Source organism: Hyperoodon ampullatus (genome assembly GCF_949752795.1).
Source record: "Hyperoodon ampullatus genome assembly, chromosome: 5".
Taxonomy (NCBI): Eukaryota; Metazoa; Chordata; class Mammalia; order Artiodactyla; family Ziphiidae; genus Hyperoodon; species Hyperoodon ampullatus.
In genome coordinates this window covers 59,346,825-59,369,725 of record NC_136918.1, presented here as the reverse complement: position 1 = coordinate 59,369,725, position 22,901 = coordinate 59,346,825, and the positions used below count along the sequence as shown (strand labels likewise).

The 22,901-nt window shown below is 37.4% G+C and overlaps 1 protein-coding gene across 1 annotated transcript in view; it reads left to right on the top strand.

Moving 5' to 3' along the window:
* PRKCI (protein kinase C iota) overlaps positions 1-15,686 on the top strand; it is a gene marked incomplete at its 5' end in the record, with an annotated part of 79,720 nt that extends 64,034 nt beyond the window's left edge. The window contains 6 exons of the mRNA XM_079704806.1: positions 5,219-5,306; positions 6,320-6,445; positions 7,602-7,681; positions 9,464-9,553; positions 9,932-10,047; positions 15,198-15,686. Coding sequence (XP_079560932.1) covers positions 5,219-5,306; positions 6,320-6,445; positions 7,602-7,681; positions 9,464-9,553; positions 9,932-10,047; positions 15,198-15,285 — 588 coding nt within the window. The 3' untranslated portion in view covers positions 15,286-15,686. The remainder of the gene's footprint in view (positions 1-5,218; positions 5,307-6,319; positions 6,446-7,601; positions 7,682-9,463; positions 9,554-9,931; positions 10,048-15,197) is intronic.
* Between the last annotated feature and the right edge of the window lie 7,215 nt (positions 15,687-22,901).

Genomic DNA, 22,901 nt, shown 5'->3' with positions numbered 1-22,901 from the left:
GACATGTCCTTTATTTCTTGGTGTTTTATTCTTTTTGTAACAATGTTTCATTTACGGGTCCAATCTTTTTCCAGGAAATGTGTAGGGGGCTACTCTCCTTGTCAAAATAGCTGGGACCGAATTATCTTCAGACAGTGAATTTGGCAACAAGCATGTGAATGTGTTAATTGCCTTTCCCCATTCACCTGAGGGAAGTGCCTCCAGAGCCTGGTTCTTTTTATTCAAAGAAATTTGGGCATCCTGTTTTGCCTGGAAGATATTATTAGAGAAAAATCACTTGATCTTTTTATTACTCAATGAAAAATAATAGTGGTTTGTTATATATTCCCATTCTTTCCAGAGGTCCTCAATCAAGTTAATCACGATCTTTGATAAATCTGAGAGGTTTTATTCAGTAGTTCTTTAAATTGGTTGTCTTGCTTACCTCCTTTTCTGCCTCCTTCTCCAGGAGCTATTTGGTGTTATTAGTAGCAAATGACACCAGGATTGGAACTTGTGTTCAGAGACTTAACCAACAGTACTTTGTCTCTTTTCCAACTAACATATTTACGCCCGATGTTAAACCTTATGGGAAATAAATCCCCTGGAAATTTGAATGTTCTTATCTTATGACTTAACATCAGTATTTAAACTTACCTAATGTCTGACCCTGGGCATATATTGGATAAATTTCTTTTCCTTATAATTATTCTTTGGTAAATCTAAATCATTTAAAATTTTTTTCATAATTTCTCCAGAAATACTTTCTTTAGTTTAATTAATTTAATTTCTGTAGTTTCTCACTAGATACTTTTATATAAAGAATGCAGGGACTTCCCTGGTGGTCCAGCGGTTAAGACTCCACTCTCCCAGTGGAGGGCATCCGGGTTTGATCCCTGGTCAGGGAACTAGATCCCGCATGCCACAACTAAAGATCACGTACTCGGCAATGAAGATCCTGCGTCGCCTAAATAAATAAATATTTTTTAAAAAGGGGGGGGGATTTCCCTGGCATTCCAGTGGTTAAGACTTCACTTTCCAGGGGCTTCCCTGGTGGCGCAGTGGTTGAGAGTTCGCCTGCCGATGCAGGGGACACGGGTTCGTGTCCCGGTCTGGGAAGATCCCACATGCTGCGGAGCGGCTGGGCCCGTGAGCCATGGCCGCTGAGCCTGCGTGTGCAGAGCCTGCGGTCCGCAACGGGAGAGGCCACAACAGTGAGAGGCCCACGTACCACAAAAAAAAAAAAAAAAAAAAAAAGACTTCACTTTCCAATGCAGGGGGTGCAGGTTTGATCCCTGATCGGGGAGCTAAGATCCCACATGCCTTGTGGCCAAAATACCAAAACATAAAACAGAAGCAATATTGTAACAAATTCAATAAAGACTTTAAAAAATGTATTAAAAAAGTTTAAAAAGAATGCAGAGAATAGTGATGACTGGAGGCATATGAAAACTGCAATTAACATCTTCAGAGTTATGTTTGGAATATTTTATGAACATTGATTTTTTTAATTGACTGAAAAACCAGCTATTTTGTGAATTGATGTGCCTTTAACTATTTTTTATCAGCAGAGTGTGTTATAATAATATCTATGTTATGCTGTAAATAATTTAGCTGATGGGCCTATGTTCAGATATCCAGTCAAAAGGTGAATGATTTAGTATAGTTCTTTTACAAGTTAACAGACTGCATCCCTTGCCTCTGAGTCTTACCCTGAAAGTGCATGTCACTCACCATAAGACTGTATGTCGAGCCATTGCCCATTATACAAAACAACTTAAATCACATTCCTATTTCTTGTACAGGCATACCTCGTTTTACTGTGCTTCACAGATAATTGCGTTTTCTACAAGTTGATGTTTTGTGGCAACCCTGTGTTGTCAGATGATGGTTAGCATTTTTTAAAAATATTTATTTATTTATTATTTATTTATTTTTGGCTGCATTGGATCTTAGTTGCAGCACACAGAATCTTTTGCTGCAGTGCGCAGGCTTCTCTCTAGTTGTGGCGCATGGGCTCCAGAGCATGCGGGCTCAGTAGTTGCAGCGTGCAGGCTTAGTTGCGCTGCAGCATGTGGGATCTTAGTTCCCCAACCAGGGATCGAACCCGCATCCCCTGCGTTGGAAGGCAGATTCTTAACTACTGGACCACCAGGGGAAGTCCTTGTTAGCACTTTTTAGCAATAAAGTTTTTTTTTTTAACTTTTATTGAAATATAGTTGATTTACAATGTTGTGTTTAAAGTATTTTTTATTTAAGGTATTCACTTTGTTTTTTAGACATAATGCTTTTGCACACTTAATAGATTACAGTGTAGTGTAAACATAATTTTTATATGCACTGGGAAACCAAAAATATTCACGTGACTCAATTTATTGTGATGTCATAAATGGGGGTCTGAAAGCAAACTGCAGTATCTCCATGTATGCCTGTATACAAAAATAACATATATATCCCTGTTAGAGATCTTTAAAAAAGTCCTTGGAGTCACAACATATATTACTAAGTATTTCTTCTAGATGTTTGTGTTAGTGTTATATATAATAGTGTAAAATTTGAAGACAAATACATACATCACGCCCAGAATATCTCTGTAGGAACACATAAGAACCTCATGACAGTGGTTGTCCCTAGGGAGCTGGAACTGGATGCGTCAGGGACAAGAATGGGAGGAAGGCTTGATTTTTAGTGTATATCTTCCCCCCCAACCTTTTTGTTTGGAATTTTGTGCCATGTAATTTAACAATAGGGAAATGGTTAGATTCTAGGTACATATGTTGAGTTGGATTTGTAGTTATTAATAATAGGAAGTCTGTAATTACGTAGGAAATTACATAGCTATAAAGTAAAAAAAGCAGATGCTTAATTGTATATTTAATATTATTCAGCTTGTATTTAGACTATCTCTTTATTATTTTTAGTTTTAATTGAGGTATGATTGATTTATAGTATTATGTAAGTTTCAGATGTACAACATAGTGATTTACGTTTTTTAAAGATTGTAGTCCATTTATAGTTATTATAAAATTGGACTATATTCCCTGTGCTGTACAATATACCCTTGTAGCTTATTTATTTTATACATAGTAGTTTGTGCCTCAATCTCCTACCTCTATTTTGTGCCTTCCTTCTCCCTCTCCCTCTCCCTCTCCCCACTGGTAGCCACTAGTTTATTCTCTATATCTGTGAGTCTGTTTTTGTTGTTGTTACTATATTCATTTGTTTGTTTTATTTTTTAAATTCCACATATAAGTGATAGCATACAGTATCTGTCTTTCTCTGTCTGACTTATTTCAATAGCATAATAACCCTCCAAGTCTATATATGTTGTTGTTAATGGCAAAATCTCATTCGTTTTTGTGGCTGAGTAGTATTCCAGTAGTATTTTGTCAGTGGTTTCCTTTGCTGTGCAAAAACTTTTAAGTTTAATTAGGTCTCATTTGTTTATTTTGGCTTTTGTTTCCTTTGCCTTAGAAGATAGATCAAAAAATATATATATTGGTACAGTATATGTCAAAGAGTATTCTGCCTATGTTTTCTTTTAGGAGTTTTGTGGTTTCTGGTCTTATATTTAGGTCTTCGATCCATTTTGAGTTTACTTTTGTATATGGTGTGCGAAAATATTCTAATTTCATTCTTTTACATGTGGATGTCCTGTTTTTCCAGCACCACTAATTGAAGAGACTGTCTTTTCTCCATTGTATACTTTTGCTTCCTTTGTCATAGACCAATTAACGACAAGTGAATGGGCTTATTTATGGACTCTCTATTTCTGTTCCATTGACCTATGTGTCTGTTTTTGTGCCAGTACCACACTGTTTTCATTACTGTAGCTTTGTAGTATAGTCTGAAGTCAGAGAGCTTGATTCCTCCAACTCTTTTCTTTCTCAAGATTGTTTTGGCTCTTTCTTATTTGCCTGTGGCCCAAGAATGATCTGAATGATATTAGTCCTTTGAAATATATTGAGGTTTCTTTTATGCCTTAGTATTTGGTCAGTATCCCAAAAGTACTTTAAAAAGGGTATGTAATCTCTATTTTGCATTCAAGGAGTCTCTCCCTCCTTTTCCGTTTCTCCACACATACACATAGATATATATATATTCTATATGTATGTAAACTATACATATTTTTAACTCTAGCTTTTGTCCAAATCTTTCTCTGCTTACTAATTTTTTTGTTGGTATGACCTTCCATTTTTTTATATAGATGTGTTAAAATTACCTGTCATGATTGGGGATTGTACTATCAGTCCAGGCTGCTATAACAAGGTACTACAGATTAGGTGGCTTAAGCAACAAACACTTATTTCTCATGGTTCTGGAGTCTGGGAAGTCCAAGATGAAGGTGCTGGCAGATTTGGTGTCTGAAGGCACCCCCCCTGGTTTGCAGAAGAGTAAAGGCATTCTTCGTGGTTTGCAGATGGCTGTCTTCCCATTGTATCCTCAAATGGTGGGGAGAGAGAAAGGGGCTAGCTCTCTTTCTCTTCTTATAAGAACATGAATCCCATCATGGGGCTCAAACCTCATGATCTAATTACCTCCCCAAAGGCCCCCCCTCCCAATGCTATCACATTAGGGCTTCAGCATAAGAATATTGGGGGCACGTAAACATTCAGACAATAGCAGGGATTGTGAAATACTCTTAATAATTTTGTCCATTTTTACTAGTTGTATTTTGAGGCTGTGTTGTTAGCTACATACAAGTTTGTTTTAACTTCTTGGTGATTTTTCCATTTGTTATTTTGTAGTTTCTCTATTTATACATATTAGTGTGTTTTACCTTAATTTCCTCCATCCTGTAGCTATTAAAATACAAAACCAAAAAACGTGTGCCTTAGGAGAAATGACCAGAAGGGAAACATCATAATGCCAGCAGTGGTTGTGTTAGGAGGTGGGATTTAAAGAGCTTCTTTTCTTCATAAAATATGATTCCTTTTACTCATGTAATTTAAGTTTTTCTATTACAATTTTACTTGAGTATAAATTATTTTAAGTGCAATTTTTATCTTAATTGAACTGACTCTTTACCTACATCTAGTGAGGACAGGTTTTTTTTAAGGTATTTAGTAAAAACCCATGATTTTAATAATAAAGGCAACTGTGCTAGTGATATTTTATTTAAGCTCAATATATTATTACCTATAGATGCTGACCTTATGTGATAGATGAAATAAAAGAGGTGAATTTAAAACAGATTTTGCATCTTATTATTTTTTTTCTTTTTTTTTTTTAATAAAAGGAAGGATTACGGCCAGGAGATACAACCAGCACTTTCTGTGGTACTCCTAATTACATTGCTCCTGAAATTTTAAGAGGAGAAGATTATGGTAATAAATTGGTGGTATTTTGGCTATGTGCTAGAAGGGTGGTTAAATGTGGTACCAATTGCATTATAGTACACTATAGTATTTCAATACTGAGCTTATTAACATAAACTTCCTTGATCTTCTTAAAACCTACATAAAACACCCAGATTCTGAAATCAGAGACGGTGGGACCTTGGCAGTATTTGGGGGTGCAAATTTAAATAATATTTTATTAGTAGCAAGCACTTAAGAGTACTAGGCACTATTCTAAGCAGTTTGCATATGTTAACTAAGTTAATCCTCTTAATAATCCTATGAGGTAAGCACTGTTAATTCACATTTTACAAACAAGGAAACTGATATACAGAAAGGTTAAATAACTTGCCCAAGGTCATGTAGCTAGAAAGTGGCAGAGTTGGGATTTAATCAGCCATGTGACTCCAGAGTCATAAACCTCTGGAAGATTGTTCAGATTTCCTGGAGTATTTCCCCCAGGAATCTGAAAGATGGAGGAAAGATTGTCTGCTTTTCAGGAACCAGAGGATATGTTTATCTCAAGAAAACATTTGACCCTTTGGATTCTGGCCCTTTGATTCCAGCAGTTGTAAAGGAGGATGGGTATTTATGATAGCTGCTCATAATCCAGTTCCAAAGTCCTTCAGGGATCTTTAGTCAGCTAGCAGAAGATCACGTTTCAGATCAAGGAAGGTTATTCTCAAATACAATTTCATTATATCCTCAAAACAAAATATTAGATACAGGCTATGAGTCTGAAATTACAGGCATATTTGGGAAGCAAAACTTATGTTCCATTTTCCATATTTTATTTTTAAAGTTATCTTTTAGGTACCTCCCCTTTTTGATAAGTGAAATATTCCTATAATCCTCGATGCCTACCATGATAGTTGTAATGCATTTCAAGTTTACTTTTTCATTATGTTTATTTTTTTATTATGTAATAAAATGAATCTCAAATTACTGACTTTTTAGAATGCAGAATGGATAATTTGTTGCTTTAAAATTTCTTTTTGAAGGTTTCAGCGTCGACTGGTGGGCTCTTGGAGTACTAATGTTTGAGATGATGGCAGGAAGGTCTCCATTTGATATTGTTGGGAGCTCGGATAACCCTGATCAAAACACAGAGGATTATCTTTTTCAAGGTAATTTGCAGTGTTTTACAGAGATTCACTGTGAATAATCTATTCTAGAGCATGAATGAGGATGGCTCAAGTTATTACTTTGAGTAAGAAAGAGGAGAATAATGTGGACAATATAGTCCTTAACACGTGAGGCTTTGAGTTTGTTTTTGTTGTTTTTGTTGTTTTCATCTATCCTTCCTACCTCTTAGTCTGTTCACATTTGCCAGTTACCTTCTCATACTCAAAAACATAACAAAGAGTTTCCTTCAGACTGTACGTGACAGAGATTGGAGGAAAGAATTGTGTAGCTGGAGAGGACAGTCTTTTCACCTGGACCACGAGGCTGAATGCATAAGTCCAACAGCAATATGGGGAAAAAGCAGAGTACCAAGAAGATAAGAGGGATCAAAAGGTGAAGAAAAAAGCCGCACAATTGGAAATACAAAGAATTGAACAGAACGGAAACAAGCAGACAAGCACAAGGACCCCTCCCCTACCAACACACAGTCCAAAGAAGTGCGAAGACTGCCATAAAATTCTACATTTCATAATTAAGGCCATCACAGGAAATGAATGGATATTTCATGTAATAGGAAATACAGCTGGCTGTGGAATATATGGAAAGACGTTCAACCTCACTACTAATTAGGGGTGTGCACATTAAAACATTAATGAGCTGCCATTTTATACCTACACATTTGGCAAAAACTTTAAAGTCTGATAATACTAGTGCTGGTGAGGATATGGAGCAACTGGAACTCTGGTGGCAGGAGTGAAAATGGATACAACAGCTTTGGAGAATAATTTGGCAACGTCTAATAAAGTTGAATATAGTAATGTGCCACACATTTTACAGATACTAACTCATTTAAACCTCATAACACCCCAATGAATCAAGTATTATTTTTATTCCAATTTTACAGATGAGGAAACTAAGGTAAGGTAGTCAAAGAATAAAACATATGCATATAATAATAAAAACTGTTCAGAGTAGATAGAGGCTGTCTCTGAGAAGGAAGGAGAGGAATGGGACTGGGAAAGTACACAAGACGCTTAGGTAGTGTATGTAATGTCTTTGGTTTTTTCTGCTAGAATGCCTTAAATACCTCATAATAAAAATATAAAGATTAAAGCCCTGTAAAAGGTAAATATAATGCCGTAAATTTTATCTTTCTAGTTATTTTGGAAAAACAAATTCGCATACCACGTTCTTTGTCTGTAAAAGCTGCAAGTGTCCTGAAGAGCTTCCTCAACAAGGTATAAATTGTGTATAAAATCTTTAGTGATTTATCTCTATACAAATGAAGCTGGTAAGGAGAGGTTCAGGCAATGTAAAATTCCAAAACATCAGAGTATGTAATTTTTCAGTTAGATCTGGAACTTGTCTCTTCAGCAAAGAGTAGGTTGACAGAATTAGATCCCGAGATGAGGTGTTCTTTCCATTTTGCCAATATAATTTACCCCCAGCTTTATATTACATATGGTGTTTTTAATGTAAGTGAAAAATACCATGTACTCAGGGAAAAATTGCATCTCTGGGGATAGCCTCAATTGTACTTTCAGCTCTGTTTTTCAGTTTTCTTTAGATAATTATTCATAGAATGTCTTAACTTATTGAGCACTTAGTGCAGTAGTGTTCCCTACAAATTCTCATTATCACAACCCTATAATTAGATAATATTCAGAAGAAATGAAATGCTATCACTGGCGCTTTAAAAAATCTGAACATCTGAAAATTCTGTTGTTTGTTGCAGTTGGTAGGCTAGAAGAGTTTTAGGATCTATCTAAGATTATGATTCTGAACTATCTTTACTCATAACACTTCTAACACCAAATGTGTAGGTTTTTTCCACACCAACCAATTTTCCAATTCTTATGTTAAAATCTTATTTTAAATAAATGGTAGGTTAGAAAGTAGGCTGATGTGCATTTATTTATTTATTTGTTTGTTTGTTTGTTTATTTAAAGAGCCCTCTCTCTAACACCAATCTACTTCTTTTTTTTAACAAATTTTATTTATTTTTAAATTTTTGGCTGTGTGGGCTTTCCCTGGTTGCAGCGAACGGGGGCTACTCTTCGTTGCAGTGTGTGGGCTTCTCATTGCAGTGGCTTCTCTTGTTGCAGAGCACAGGCTCTAGGTGTGCAGGCTTCAGTAGTTGTGGCATGCGGGCTCAGTAGTTGTGGCACACGGGCTCTAGAGCACGGGCTCAGTAGTTGTGGCACACGGGCTTAGTTGCTCTGCGGCATGTGGAATCTTCCCGGACCAGGGCTTAAACCACTGTCCCCTGCATTGGCAGGCGGATTCGTAACCACTGCGCCACCAGGGAATCCCTGCATTTATTTTCTAAGATAAATAGATAAGATAATGATGAATTTTAATAAAATAAGAAATTCAAGCTTGTTTTAAACGAGTATTTTATGTGAGGAAAGATTTAAACTGGAAACCTAAGCTTTAACACAGTGAAAAGTGAAGGTGAGAAGTGTCAGTATGCAAAACAAAATGCCTTTTACTGCAAAGAAAAATGGGAACATGTTCTCATTCATGATAATTTTATAAGTTGCAGGCCCCTTCTCAGTCCAGTGATTCAGATAATGGTTGTATCGTTGCGCTATACACAGATTATGGTTGTTGTAATTGGGCATAGGACTTTTAAATTGAGCTAAAAAACAAACTTGTAAAATTTGGGGGTTTGTATATTTTGACTATCGCTCTAACCCATGTCAAAGAAAGAGCTGGATGCTGCCTAGTTGATTCTGCTGCTCTTTTTCCTCCCATTTTTCTTTAGCAAGGTGTGGCGACATCTCTCCACTTGAATTACAAGGATAGCTGGAGAGAGAGCCATGAGGAAATCTTACTTGTCACAAGCTTTAGATACTCATTTGAGTATCTAGTGTTGCACTTTCTAGAAAAGAAAGGTAGACCATTCTGAGTTCACACATAAAGGTATCATATAATAGACACAAAACACAGGTCACAAAGATGATTTATTCTAAAGCAGGATATTCACCCAGTTCTTGAAACATTTCTTTCCACCATAGGACCCAAAGGAACGATTGGGTTGTCATCCTCAAACAGGATTTGCTGATATTCAGGGACACCCATTCTTCCGAAATGTTGATTGGGATATGGTATGTAAATTGTGGACTGTTTTATATATTAGGTTTCATTATTTTCTTGGGCCAAAATTTATTAACTTAAAAGAATATTGAAAAACTAGTATATCACAGCTTAAATAATTTAAAACCACTCTCTTCAGTGCTTTTAAAAAAGCTTTTGAAACAGTAAAAGTTTAGAACATTAATTTAATGGAGCAGGTTGTAATATTATTGAGGCCTGCATCAGTGTTCAGATTTGCAGATTATTTCCATCATTGTGAATATTGTAGAACAATGCCTAGGAACTCATTTTAATAAGACTGGGAAATATCTGAGGACAGAGGAGAAATGTAGAGGTGGAATATTTCTAAGAATGCAGGCTTGAGCTGTCATCCACTATGTCTTTTCTAGATGGAGCAAAAGCAGGTGGTACCTCCCTTTAAACCAAATATTTCTGGGGAATTTGGTTTGGACAACTTTGATTCTCAGTTTACTAATGAACCTGTCCAACTCACTCCAGATGATGAGTAAGTAATTCTATAGACTGAAATATTTTTAAAGTTCTTTGAAAGTCCCATTTTTAATGGCTACACAGTGTTTCATTATCCGATTATGCTGGGGGTTTTTTGTTGGTTTTTTTTTTTGCGGTACCTGGGCCTCTCCGGTTGCGGAGCACAGGCTCCGGACTCGCAGGCTCAGTGGCCATGGCTCACGGGCCCAGCCGCTCCGCGGCATGTGGGATCTTCCCAGACCGGGGCACGAACCTGTGTCCCCTGCATCGGCAGGCAGACCCTCAACCACTGTGCCACCAGGGAAGCCTCTATGCTGTATTTTATCTAACATTCAGTTATGGGATGTTTGAATTATACAATTATTAAAACAGTAATTGTCATTTTCTTCTTTGCTTTATGTGTATTATCTCTAATTCTCACAACAACCTTGTAAACCTAGTGGTTTTCATCTTCGTTCTACAGATGAGGAAACCAAGGCTCAGAGAGGTTAAGCAAAGTTATGCAGCTATGAGGTGGCAGAGCCAGGATTCAAACCCAAGTCTGACTAAGGCCAGTGCTCTTTCCACTCCACTGCGCTGTTTCCCATTTTGATGATGACCATCTTTGTCTGAGTTCCTGAGTATTACCTTAAGATAGATTCCTAGACAGGGAATTAGGTCAGAGGGTGCGAAATTTTTAAAGCTCTTGATATGTATTGCCAAATTACTTTTTAAAAAGATTACATCAACATATCAAGTCCAGGCAGCAGTGATCTGACATACTTTTTGTGTTTATGCTGTATCTTTTAAAGTTTAGAATAACTTGGGGATATTTGATCCTTCACCTGTCATTACAGATTCATTCTCTCATCTCATAAAGCCCTTTCGGCTTGGCAGTCATTTTACTTTTACATCTTTTTAGTTCTTGTCACGTTCCTCACTGCAGCTGTTCTAAACTATCTCTACATTTTAGAAGCCTTCAATCCTACCCCTGCCTTCATCACTCTAAATGGATTAACCTTGCCTTGAGTTGACTGCCAGGATTGAGACCTCTCTGCTGTGAGCTTACTCCCTTTCCAGCTGTCACCAGACCACCTTGCATCTCAGAATTGCTCTCTAACTCTTCCCAAACTTTTGCTTCTTCCCAGTTCTTGGAAGGCAAGGGGTACTCTCCCCTTTTCCTCCAGGGTTCATTTTTGTCAGTTATCTCCACTACTCTACCTTCCTTTACTTCTCTTTACCAGCTGCTTTCCCTCTACTTATAAACATGTTCAAATATCCTAATTTTTTCCACTTCTTTTCTGCTTTTTTTTTTTTTTTTTTTTTTTTGCGGTACACGGGCCTCTCACTGTTGTGGCCTCTCCTGTTGCGGAGCACAGGCTTCAGATGCGCAGGCTCAGCAGCCATGGCTCACGGGCCCAGCCGCTCCGCGGCACGTGGGATCTTCCCGGACCGGGGCACGAACCCGTGTCCCCCGCATCGGCAGGCGGACTCTCAACCACTGCGCCACCAGGGAAGCCCTCCACTTCTTTGAACCACCACATTTTTTTCTCATTTTCCTTTCGTCTTCGAGCTTTTTCAAAAATAGTTAATAGATGCTTATGGTAAAAGAAAAATAAATAAGCACAATCTCTATTAGATTCCTTCAGAGTAGTCAACATTGATTATCTTACACTTTCTTGCTGCCAACACTTTAACCTCTTACAATTTAACCTGCTTTTTCACCTGTTGAAGGTTGAATTGACTTCTTAATTTCTAAATTTTAAAGCATTTTTTTAGTTTTTTAAATTTTTATTTATTTATTTATTTATTTTTGGCTGTGTTGGGTCTTCGTTTCTGTGCGAGGGCTTTCTCTAGTTGTGGCAAGCGGGGGCCACTCTTCATCGCGGTGCGCGGGCCTCTCACTGTCGTGGCCTTTCGTTGCGGAGCACAGGGTCCAGACACGCAGGCTCAGTAGTTGTGGCTCACAGGCTTAGTTGCTCTGCGGCATGTGGGATCTTCCTAGACCAGGGCCCGAACCCGTGTCCCTGCATTGGCAGGCGGATCCTCAACCACTGCGCCACCAGGGAAGCCCTCCACTTCTTTGAACCACCACATTTTTTTCTCATTTTCCTTTCGTCTTCGAGCTTTTTCAAAAATAGTTAATAGATGCTTATGGTAAAAGAAAAATAAATAAGCACAATCTCTATTAGATTCCTTCAGAGTAGTCAACATTGATTATCTTACACTTTCTTGCTGCCAACACTTTAACCTCTTACAATTTAACCTGCTTTTTCACCTGTTGAAGGTTGAATTGACTTCTTAATTTCTAAATTTTAAAGCATTTTTTTAGTTTTTTAAATTTTTATTTATTTATTTATTTATTTTTGGCTGTGTTGGGTCTTCGTTTCTGTGCGAGGGCTTTCTCTAGTTGTGGCAAGCGGGGGCCACTCTTCATCGCGGTGCGCGGGCCTCTCACTGTCGTGGCCTTTCGTTGCGGAGCACAGGGTCCAGACACGCAGGCTCAGTAGTTGTGGCTCACAGGCTTAGTTGCTCTGCGGCATGTGGGATCTTCCTAGACCAGGGCCCGAACCCGTGTCCCTGCATTGGCAGGCGGATCCTCAACCACTGCGCCACCAGGGAAGCCCTAAAGCATTTTTTGATCTGCCCCCATCTCCTCTGATGTCAGTAAAGCGTCTGGCACTCATGGCCTGCTTTAGTTGGCACTGCCTACCCTCTTTCTGCGTCATCTCTTTAACCACTTGTCATCTTATTTTCCCTGTCCCCTTGAGATTAGGATGCTCCGTGGTTCTGTTCATGACTGCCTTCTCTTTGCTATATGCAGTTTGTACCTTGGAGATTTCAGCCACCCCCGTAGCATGGATACCAGCTATTAAATGACTCCCAGCTAAATTGGCAAACAATTCTTGAGCAAAAGGCACTATGCTAAGTACTGCACATTCAAAGATGATCAAGGCATAGGCCAGTCTCTCAGAAAGCTTACTGGCTACTAGAGGAGGGAGAGGTGTACCCAAATCATTATTTCTTGCAGCATTGTGTATTAGAAAGAGCACTGGATTTAACCAAAAGATAGGAATTTGAATCCCGACGCCACCTCTTACCAGCTGGGTACCCTGGGTGTGAATTGCATAACTTCTCTGAGCCTGTGTCTTCTCGTATTGCCTACCTCCCAAGGTGCTGTGAAGAGTAAATGAGCGGTGGTTTCTAAAGCTCCTAGCCCCTGCCCTGATATCTCTCCTGAGCTGCATTTCCCTCTACTAGTTTAAACATCTCTTCTAGTTTGTCAGATATGCACCTCAAACATGTGAAGTCTAAATTGTTCTCACTCGGGTCCTTGTTTTTATTTACCCTTTTCTGCTTGTTGTACCACCGTGCAGTCCTGCATTTGGATTCAAGTGCTGAGTCAGTGGTTGTTGACTCTAACTTTTCCTTACCAAACTATATAATACCTTCAGCAGCCAAGTCCTCGTCTCTTTTTGCTTTACTTCATCACTTGTGTCGTTTCCATTCCCACTGCCATAAGCCCAGCTCAGGTCTCTCAGATCATACATAGAATATCATGCCATCCTAACTGACTCCTTCTTTACTTTGCAGCCTATTCGGTACACTCAGGAAGTACCACTCCAGTTCTTTAACTCCTTTCATCAGAAACCTTCAGTAACTGCTACATTGCCTAGCAGAAAAAGTCTATCCCCTTGGTTAGTAACTAAGGCCTCCCACCATTTACTTCAGCCTGACTTTCTAGCCATATCTCTCACTATACTCTAACACAAACACTGCGTTCTCATCAGGCTCAGTTACTCACCATTCCCTGATAGCATGCTGTTAACATTTCCTCTCTATTCCTCCTTCCTTTTCACCTATTGAAATCTTCCCCATCTTTCAGAGCTACCTCGGATGTAACCAGACCTTTGATGGATCAAGGTGGACCTACGTAGTGTAAACATCACTGGCGTCTTTGAGCTAGCCATTACCTTCCTTCCAACGTCCTCTGCCACTTAACACCCTTCTATTCCTGTGCTCTAACTCTAATAAATTATTGGCATTCCCCAGACCTAACATAATCTTTCATAATTCCATTCAGTAAGTGTTTGTGGAATGATGCTGCCTTTCTTGATTTCTCCAAGTAGAAGTCACCTTTTTCTTTAGAACTGTGGTTAGAGTACAACTTAGCTTGTCGTGTAGGAAACTTAGCAGGTACTGCTCTCTGTTATGTGAAGTACCTATCTTCCTTCTCTTCTTGAAGGAAGAGACTATGTCTGTGTGTAACGTGGTGCTCTGCAGTATGGTACGAACATTTGTTTTTTCTTTTAAACATAATTCCTCCGTCATTTTATTTATTTATTTTTGCTGTGTTGGGTCTTCGTTTCTGTGCGAGGGCTTTCTCTAGTTGCGGCAGGCGGGGGCCACTGTTCATCGCGGTGCGCGGGCCTCTCACTATCGCGGCCTCTCTTGTTGCGGAGCACAGGCTCCAGACGCGCAGGCTCAGTAGTTGTGGCTCACGGGCCCAGCCGCTCTGCGGCATGTGGGATCCTCCCAGACCAGGGCTAGAACCCGTGTCCCCTGCCTTGGCAGGCAGACTCTCAACCACTGCGCCACCAGGGAAGCCCCGGTACGAACATTTAAGTAGTAAAATATTTGATGGAAATACTCTTGTGAATTAAACTAGGAGCCCAATGTAGCAGAATGCCAGCCTCTCTGCTCCCTGTGACCCACTGTCTCCCTGTGGTGACCCTTCCTCACTCCAGGTCTTTCAGTGTTCTTCTTCCTGTTGTCTTTTCATTTTGGTTAACTTCTTCTGGGCTTCTCTTCACCATCTTCCATCTGGCTGTTGGGGTGACTACTAAATTGCATACTAATACAGACATGGATGTTAAATTATGAATGTCGTTCAGGTCAAAAGTTAAGATTACCCAGGATTATGACAATTTGTACCTTGTTTATTCCCAGTCTTCAGTTTTGGACTACTTTTTGGTTCTAAACTTGCTCGTGGGATTATTAGTCTTTTTTGATTTTCAACATTCCTGATTCTTCTAGAAAATGTTTTGGGGTTAATCTAAAAACTTGTAGATTTTCCCCCCATATCTTATATAAATTAGCCTTATTTTTAATTTTTTAATCTTATTTTTCCATTTAAGTAAAAAATCAAAGAAATCTTGATGATGAAAATTATTTTTCTTTCAACAGTGACATTGTGAGGAAGATCGATCAGTCTGAATTTGAAGGTTTTGAGTACATTAATCCTCTTTTGATGTCTGCAGAAGAATGTGTCTGATTCTCCTTTCTCAACTATGCATTTTGCTTGTGTTGCCATTTAGTGCATGGATAAACTTTTTACCAGCCTGGATACAAAGAACCATTTTATATTTTTCACCTGCAAAAAAGCACTCAGTATATTCTGTTGTTGGCTGTAAGAGTCAATTATTACATCTAAGTTTAACTATGGAAAAAAAATGAAACTAGTTTGCAGACAATCATGTCAAAATTTAGTTACACTGGTAATCCAGCAACCTACTGATGAATAACAAAGTTGTCTATTTCGTTTAAAGGAAGTACTGACTAAAAAGAGTATCTGTTGCATTAAGGCACATGGTGGGATTACATCATAAGCCTCCCCTGATTTTTGTCATACTCATGAAGTCATTTAAGTGTTTAATTTTGGAATAAAAGAGTAACGCAAAATACCACTTGTATTACCTACTACTTTCTGAGTTCTGTGTGTTTAAAAATTCAGCTGTAAATTTTATCATTGCCTTAGCAAATTAAATTATTGATTTTTAAGGCAACAATTATAAATTGGTAATAAAAGATGTTGCTTGCTTAGAATGAGGGAATACAGATTCTCCTTGAGGAAGAAAATAGGCACATTTTATTAAGAATCAGATTCCAAATCATTAGCTGTTTTTGAAAAACTGATTCAAGTGATTTCTTTAGTATGTTAAGGGGTTAGTGTCTGAGCTTGTCCCTGTAGTGGGAACTTTAACTGGAGTGTTAATAAATGTAGTTCAAAGAACCCAGGATGCAGTTAAATGGAACACTTCTCAGTATATAAAAAGGAAAAAATAGAAACTTAAAATAGATACAGAAAAGTGCAATGGTAATATTTATTTCTTATTGGACAGTAAATCTCACAGTCGCTTTTTGTGATTTGACTTAAATAATAAGGAAGCACTCACTTGCTACCAAATGTAAAAGCATTCCATTATCCAGTGGACACAGAATGTATACTATTTTTTCCTTATAATTCAGTATACAGGAAAATAATTTATCTTCCAAATAGTGTCTGAACCATGCTTGTTTCTTCCCCAAACCACATTATCCATACTTTCGGATCCTGTTTGTGGAGTCTTCAATGAAACTCAAGAAAAAATAATAAAGTAAACATGAATAAATTTTCAGGATATGCACGTACACTCACACTCATCACAGTTCCAGCTCCTTAAGTGAGTTTTTGTTAAGTAGGTAACACATGTAATCAGAGTAGAATACATTTCAGGGGCAGAGTTCTTCAGATTATTTTTTATTAATATTAGTGTTTAACAATTTATTATTTAAAGTGATGCCAATGATAGCATCCTTCTGTTGTTTATTTTTAATTTTTTTTATGAAAAGGGACTTAAAAAATAACTATGATCATTTAAATTACTTATAATTGTCCAATCTTAGTAAAATGTAACTTTTAGGAAAGCTATCTCTTCTTAAATTTAGAATGATTTAAAATATGTAGGCGTTTAATAAATTCTCTCTTTTTGGGGGGCACGGGGATGCTGCATTTCATTTGAAATGTAATTTTTCCAAAGTTTCTGGCCATGTACTCTCTTTTCTTTGAATAGCTATGTCTGAAAGCAATGAAAACCTCCAAGGAAATGTTTATATAATTTACATGTTTATTTAAGAGGTATGTATGTTTCTCTTAAGACCTGAAACTTGTTTTAAAACAAAAAGAATATTCACTTCAAATCATAAATTTATAGAAATTTTTGACATATCAGAAATATGTTTATCATCTTGCTTTTAAGTGGTACTGTTTCCCTTAGGGCATTCGTTCTCAAGTTTTAGAATGTGGAATAATCACGTAGTAAGTGTGTTTAATATGCACATTACTGGGCCTGCCTTAGAATTCCGTTGGGTCTTTGGACCTCATTTTGAGAAACATTTTTTTGAGTTTTTCTTTTAGTTTGTCCTTAGTTACGTATTAGAGAGAGTATTCATGATAAAACATTTTGAGAAGGGGTGGACAGTTACTATCTTATCTACAGTTTTAAATAAGTTTTGAGTAAATGACTTCTTCAAGTTAGATATCTTCTAAAAAACAATCCATCAGTTTTCTATCAATGTTACAAATGATGAAACATTTTTCTGTGATGAGGTTTTAACCATTATTCAGGGTGGCCTTTTTTTAAAATATTTTTTTTTAAAAATTAATAAGATTTACTGTGTATATTTTATACAGAATTAAATTACAAATATGTTTTAACTTGTATTCTGATTTTTGTAGTCCTTATGTGCCATGCCAATTCTTTTTGTATTACATAGAAGTTGTTTCAAATTGCTCACCAGGGGACTAAGGCAGTTGACAGAATGGTTGGAATTTTGGTGTTCTAAGAAAAAATTTATTTTGTATAAGCATGTATGTGGTCAGATCATTCTATGTGTATGCAGCCTGAAATGCATATCAGGTATTATGCTTGTTTAGTACCTGTACATTTACTTTTAAAATTTTGTTTTGTTTTGATTTTTGTCATGTAGAATACTGCCTTGGTATAATGTGATCTGTATTTGTGTACCTTTTTTTTTTACTTTCAAATCTTTAAATAAAATGTTTAATACTCATCAAGATTGGAACCTGTTTAATATGTAGCATACCAGAGTTTTGTAAAAGAACAAAGGCATATCAAAATTTGTTCAAGAAGAAAAATGAAAATTTTAGAGTTTGGAATTTTGCTGTACTTAAAGCAGCATTGGTAGTTCTGATGCCATATTGTAGACATCTACTCATAAAATATTGTTCAGTATATTTTTATTTTTATTTTTTTATTTTATTTTTATTTTATTTTTTTGCGGTATGCGGGCCTCTCGCTGTTGTGGCCTCTCCCGTTGCGGAGCACAGGCTCCGGACGCACAGGCTCAGCGGCCATGACTCACGGGCCCAGCCGCTCCGCGGCATGTGGGATCCTCCCAGACCGGGGCACGAACCCGTGTCCCCTGCATCCGCAGGCGGACTCTCAACCACTGCGCCACCAGGGAAGCCCTGTTCAGTATATTTTTAAACTCACCCCTCTGTATCTCTTATGTTGGAAAACAAATTAGTAAAAAATCAGCTGAAGAGAGAGCATTTTAACTAGTTTTAAAACTGAACCAAATTTAAACAGATTCAGAACAGCATGTTCTACAGTGATGTATTCTAGAGTTCCAGAACTTCTTTCTTAATTGTAGCTAGTGTCCATATATAAACAGGCATGAGCCTGGTATCCCACACTTACAAACCTCTTTACCATTACTTAAGCCTTTCCTTTCCTTTCCAAGGCGAACGAAATCTTAAGTGCTTTTACTTTTTTCTTAATTGACTTGTTGGAGAGCTAGAGCCTGTATATTAAAACCACCAAAGACTGATCTCCTGTGTCTTCTCTATTATTTTATCCTAATATCCCCTGTACCAAATCATAAATTCGGTTGTTTTCTTTGTGTTAATAAAATCCCGAAACAGAATCCAAAGAGGAGTTTGAAGCTTTAGGGAAATTTTGCATTCAATAGGGCAACCAGTTTCTCCCTGAGAGAGAAAGTCAATCTCCAATCTTTAAAATCCAACAGGTTGGTTTCTGGATAACACCCAACAGCAAGTCATTTGGTATATATGATGGTCTCCCTTCATGGATTTACCCTCCTCTCCACTAGGACTTAAGGAATCAGTTAAGACCCAGATAGTCTGAGTAGTTTGTATCCAAAGTTTATTGTCCCAGAATGTTCATGGTGCTAAATAAGCCTAATAAAAAGAGAATCTCTGCCCTTGATATTCAGGATAGAAAACAGACATACTCAGAAAGATGATTGTCTCCACAGGAAATAGTCCAGTGATAAGAGCCAAATAAATGCAGAAAAATATACATTATGTGGTCATGTTAGGTTACAGGTTTACCAGTGAAACTTGTATGAATTTTACTTCATATATAATTGATCCATGCTATACTTTTTTTTAGATTTATGGTAGATTGCAAAAAGCTTTAAGAATTCATATATACATAATAAAATCTTAGATATTTCTATATACACACACACATACACAATATATACTATACTAGATATACTATATATAAGATTAATATATAAAATTGTTTTTGGCTTTTCTGCTCAGAAATATGAATTGGAATTTACATGGACGTGGGAGAGAAAATTATCAGATGCTCCTGCTTAGATTAGATTTTGTAAAGTTCATCTCTGAAATTTATAATTAAGAGGAACCCAGCTCAGAATTTAAGAGTGATTTTTGGCTTGAAATGTGGCAGTGCAGTTCACCTTTATGCAGCAATTTGTGCCTTACTGGCATTAACACTGTATTTTTACTCCAATTACTGTTTTTAACATTTTTACTGAAGAAAATGGAATTACAATTCTTCTAAGGATTAAGTGGCTGTTTCGTGTGATCTTTTACAGGCTATCTGAAAGTTCAACTCCATGCCAGATGTGTTCACTAGACTTGAGAGAGCTTTACCTCAAGTTTTTATTGACAGTTAACAGGTCAGAAGCAAATTCTCATTGTGTAAGAAAGGACCCTTTGCGGGTAGAGGCAGGGCTCTTTTTACCAGGAAAATTTTGTTCAAGCAAAATTTTTTTCTAAGGTAAATTTCTAAGTAAAATTTTCTAGAAATAGTGCCACGTAACCAGATTTAAACCTTCCATGATGTAAACTGTCTACAAGGTGGGTGGTTATACTTAGTAACTTTTTACGTTATTCATAGTATATTTAGGGGAAAATATCATGTAAAGATAGTTAAGTACAGAAACCTAGTTCTAACTCACATTTTATGGTCTTACCAGAAAAATTTTTTTCAAGTAAAATTTTTTTCTAAGGTAAATTTCTAAGTAAAATTTTTTTCTAGGCACTCTTGATTTTTATTTAAAAGTTAGATTTTTAAATTTAAAGATCATGAAAGTATGTGCACTTGTGCATCATTTGAAAGTTTACTCAATTTGAAACAATATTTTAATGAAGAAATCTGAATCTATGTTAATGAGGATACTTTGCTACATTATTATTCCCTTCTTTAAGTTTAAATTTTTATTTCATACGTTTATTGAAGGCTATGTAATGTGTCTAGTACTATGCTGATCCTACAGGATTTGGAAAAGTTTTATTGTAAGGAATTTTTTTATGATACAAGGAATAAATTCATTCCAGAAAAGTTGGCTTAGGTTTAAAAGAAAAAAAGTCGGTGTGTGTGTTATCCTTTGAGGTAGGGAATATTTCCTATGATTAAAATAAAAATTAACATTCTCCCCCAAGTAGTGAGGTCTGAAAAACGTGGAAATGGGAGGTAGCAGCGTATGTGGTTCTGTCTCAGAATGGTGATTCCATCCACTTCATCACCACCAGGGGCCAGTCTATTGCTGTAATGAAGGTCAGACTTACCAGCACTTTCGCCCTCCGGAGAAGGCAGTATATTCTCTACAAGCTGGTTACCAAGAGGTTCCAGGATTTCATCAGTGCTTATCATGTGTGTTTTGAATTTACAGTTATCTGGGAGTCTGGCAAATTGTCATAGAACTGCTTTGCCTTCTTTAACTCTTCAGGGTGTTAGACCTTCCATATTAATTCAAAACAAATTAGGACCTACTATGTGCCGGGCACTGGGGATATATCAAGCAAGAGTCTAGTCATGTCATATTTCATGCAGTCTGGGCAGTCTTCCATCTGTGAAGGATACCTTTAGCTGAAAATAAAACCAGGGCTGATTTTGGTCATTTAAATATAGAAGAATTCAATTAAAACAAAATGCAAGAAATTGCCCACATTCTTTAGTTGTGGAACTTTCTATATCAATTATTGCATGGCATCACAGGTTTAACCCATGAATGTTTGTAGACCCTCAGAGTATCCATTAAAAACATGATTTCAGGAAAGTTTTGACTATGTTGCTATTTCACAAACACTAAACACTTTTGTACTGGAAGTAAATAGTTGAAAGCATCAGTTTGCCAAGGAAAGACATTTTCCTGCTAATTCCGTTGAACATTCATTTCCAGCGTGCTTCAGTTCCAGGCAGTTATTTACTTCATTGCCCAAAATAACTCTACAGTGTGCTGTGAGTTGCACTAAACAACCTCACACCTTCTCCTTCACAGATTTTTCATCAAGAAATTTTTAGATTTGTTGTGTTATTGACACCATTTTATAAGCTGCACATTGTAACTTGATAGTAAGAGCAACTAGGAAGTATGAAATCTGTCCACTTACAAAGTATTCTTAAAAGTATAAGAGTTCCTTTTTGTGAGCCTGCTTCTTTTTTGTTATATTCACTAGTTGTACTTTTTAGATTCCAAATACAAGTGATATCATGCAGTATAACGTGAACAAACTAGTGGTTACCGGTGGGAAGAGGGAAGGGGGAAGGGGCAATATCAGGGTAGGAGATTAAGAGATACAAACTATTAGGTACAAAATAAGCTACAAGGGTATATTGTACAACGTGGGGAATATAGCCAATATTTTATAATAACTATAAGTAGACTATAACCTTTAAAAATTGTGAATCACTGTATTGTACATCTATAACTTATATTGTACATCTATAACTTATATTGTACAACTATACTTCAAAAAAGATTTTAAAACATTTTACCAAAGAATGGGGAATAGGTAAATATATTTTTACAAATTTCTATAGTGATAGAAATAAAGGAAAGAGAAAAAAAATTCCTTTTTGTATCTCAAAACAGAGGTGAAAGACTGTACTTACGATGAGGCCTCGTGATTTTTATTTCTATCTGATTTTCAGTGATGCCAAAGGAGGTTAAGTTTCCCAAAGAAAGTTGCTCCTCACTGTTGGGTCCATGCAAATAGAAATGGTATTTATGGATTTTAATAGCTGACATGGGCCAGGCATGTGCCAAACATTTCACAGACGTCTCATTTAATCCTAACAATCCCGTGACTGTCTCCCATCCCAGAGCTACTGAACTGAAGTCCGTGTAGGCAAGACCAGAGACTAGCACCTCAGGTGATCTCAAGTTAAATTCAGAGAATTTAATCCACTAGCCTTATTAATATGTTCTATTATTACCATTCAACTGGTGGGGGAAAAAATGGAGTTTTAGGGAGGTTAAGTAACTTGCTCAATCAAGGTCTGTATGATTCCAGTGCCTATTGCCTCTCAAGACAGTTATATAACATTTGCTCCAAATTCTGTCTCCTGAAAAATTACACACAGCTAATTAATGCCCTGTTCTTCAAACTCTCTCTGGCTAACTCCTTCATGGCCATCTCTGTGGGTCTGGCCCCTTCTCTGCAACCCTCCATGTTGGCTCAACCCTGCCAGCCTTTTCCAGTGATGTTGCACTCCATCTTTCCATGCTCTGAGCCTCCCACTTCACAGATATATGAAGTACACTTTCTTGACTGGCCCAGGACTCCTTTCTTTCAAGCACTCAGAACTGTGTGGTAGCCCATCAGAAACTGCTCCTACATCCAACATTTGGTGTGAGCCTGCCCGGTGAAATACTCTGTGGCTGGCCTCACCCAACCAGGACTTCCTCAGATCAAGACGTCCAGGACGCTGCTGATTTCTGGGAAACCAGGGTACCCCCTGAAACACACACACACACACATACACACACACCTCTAATCCACTAGGTGACTGCAAAGGTTTGTTCTTTTAGACATCTTGGACTTAGTTA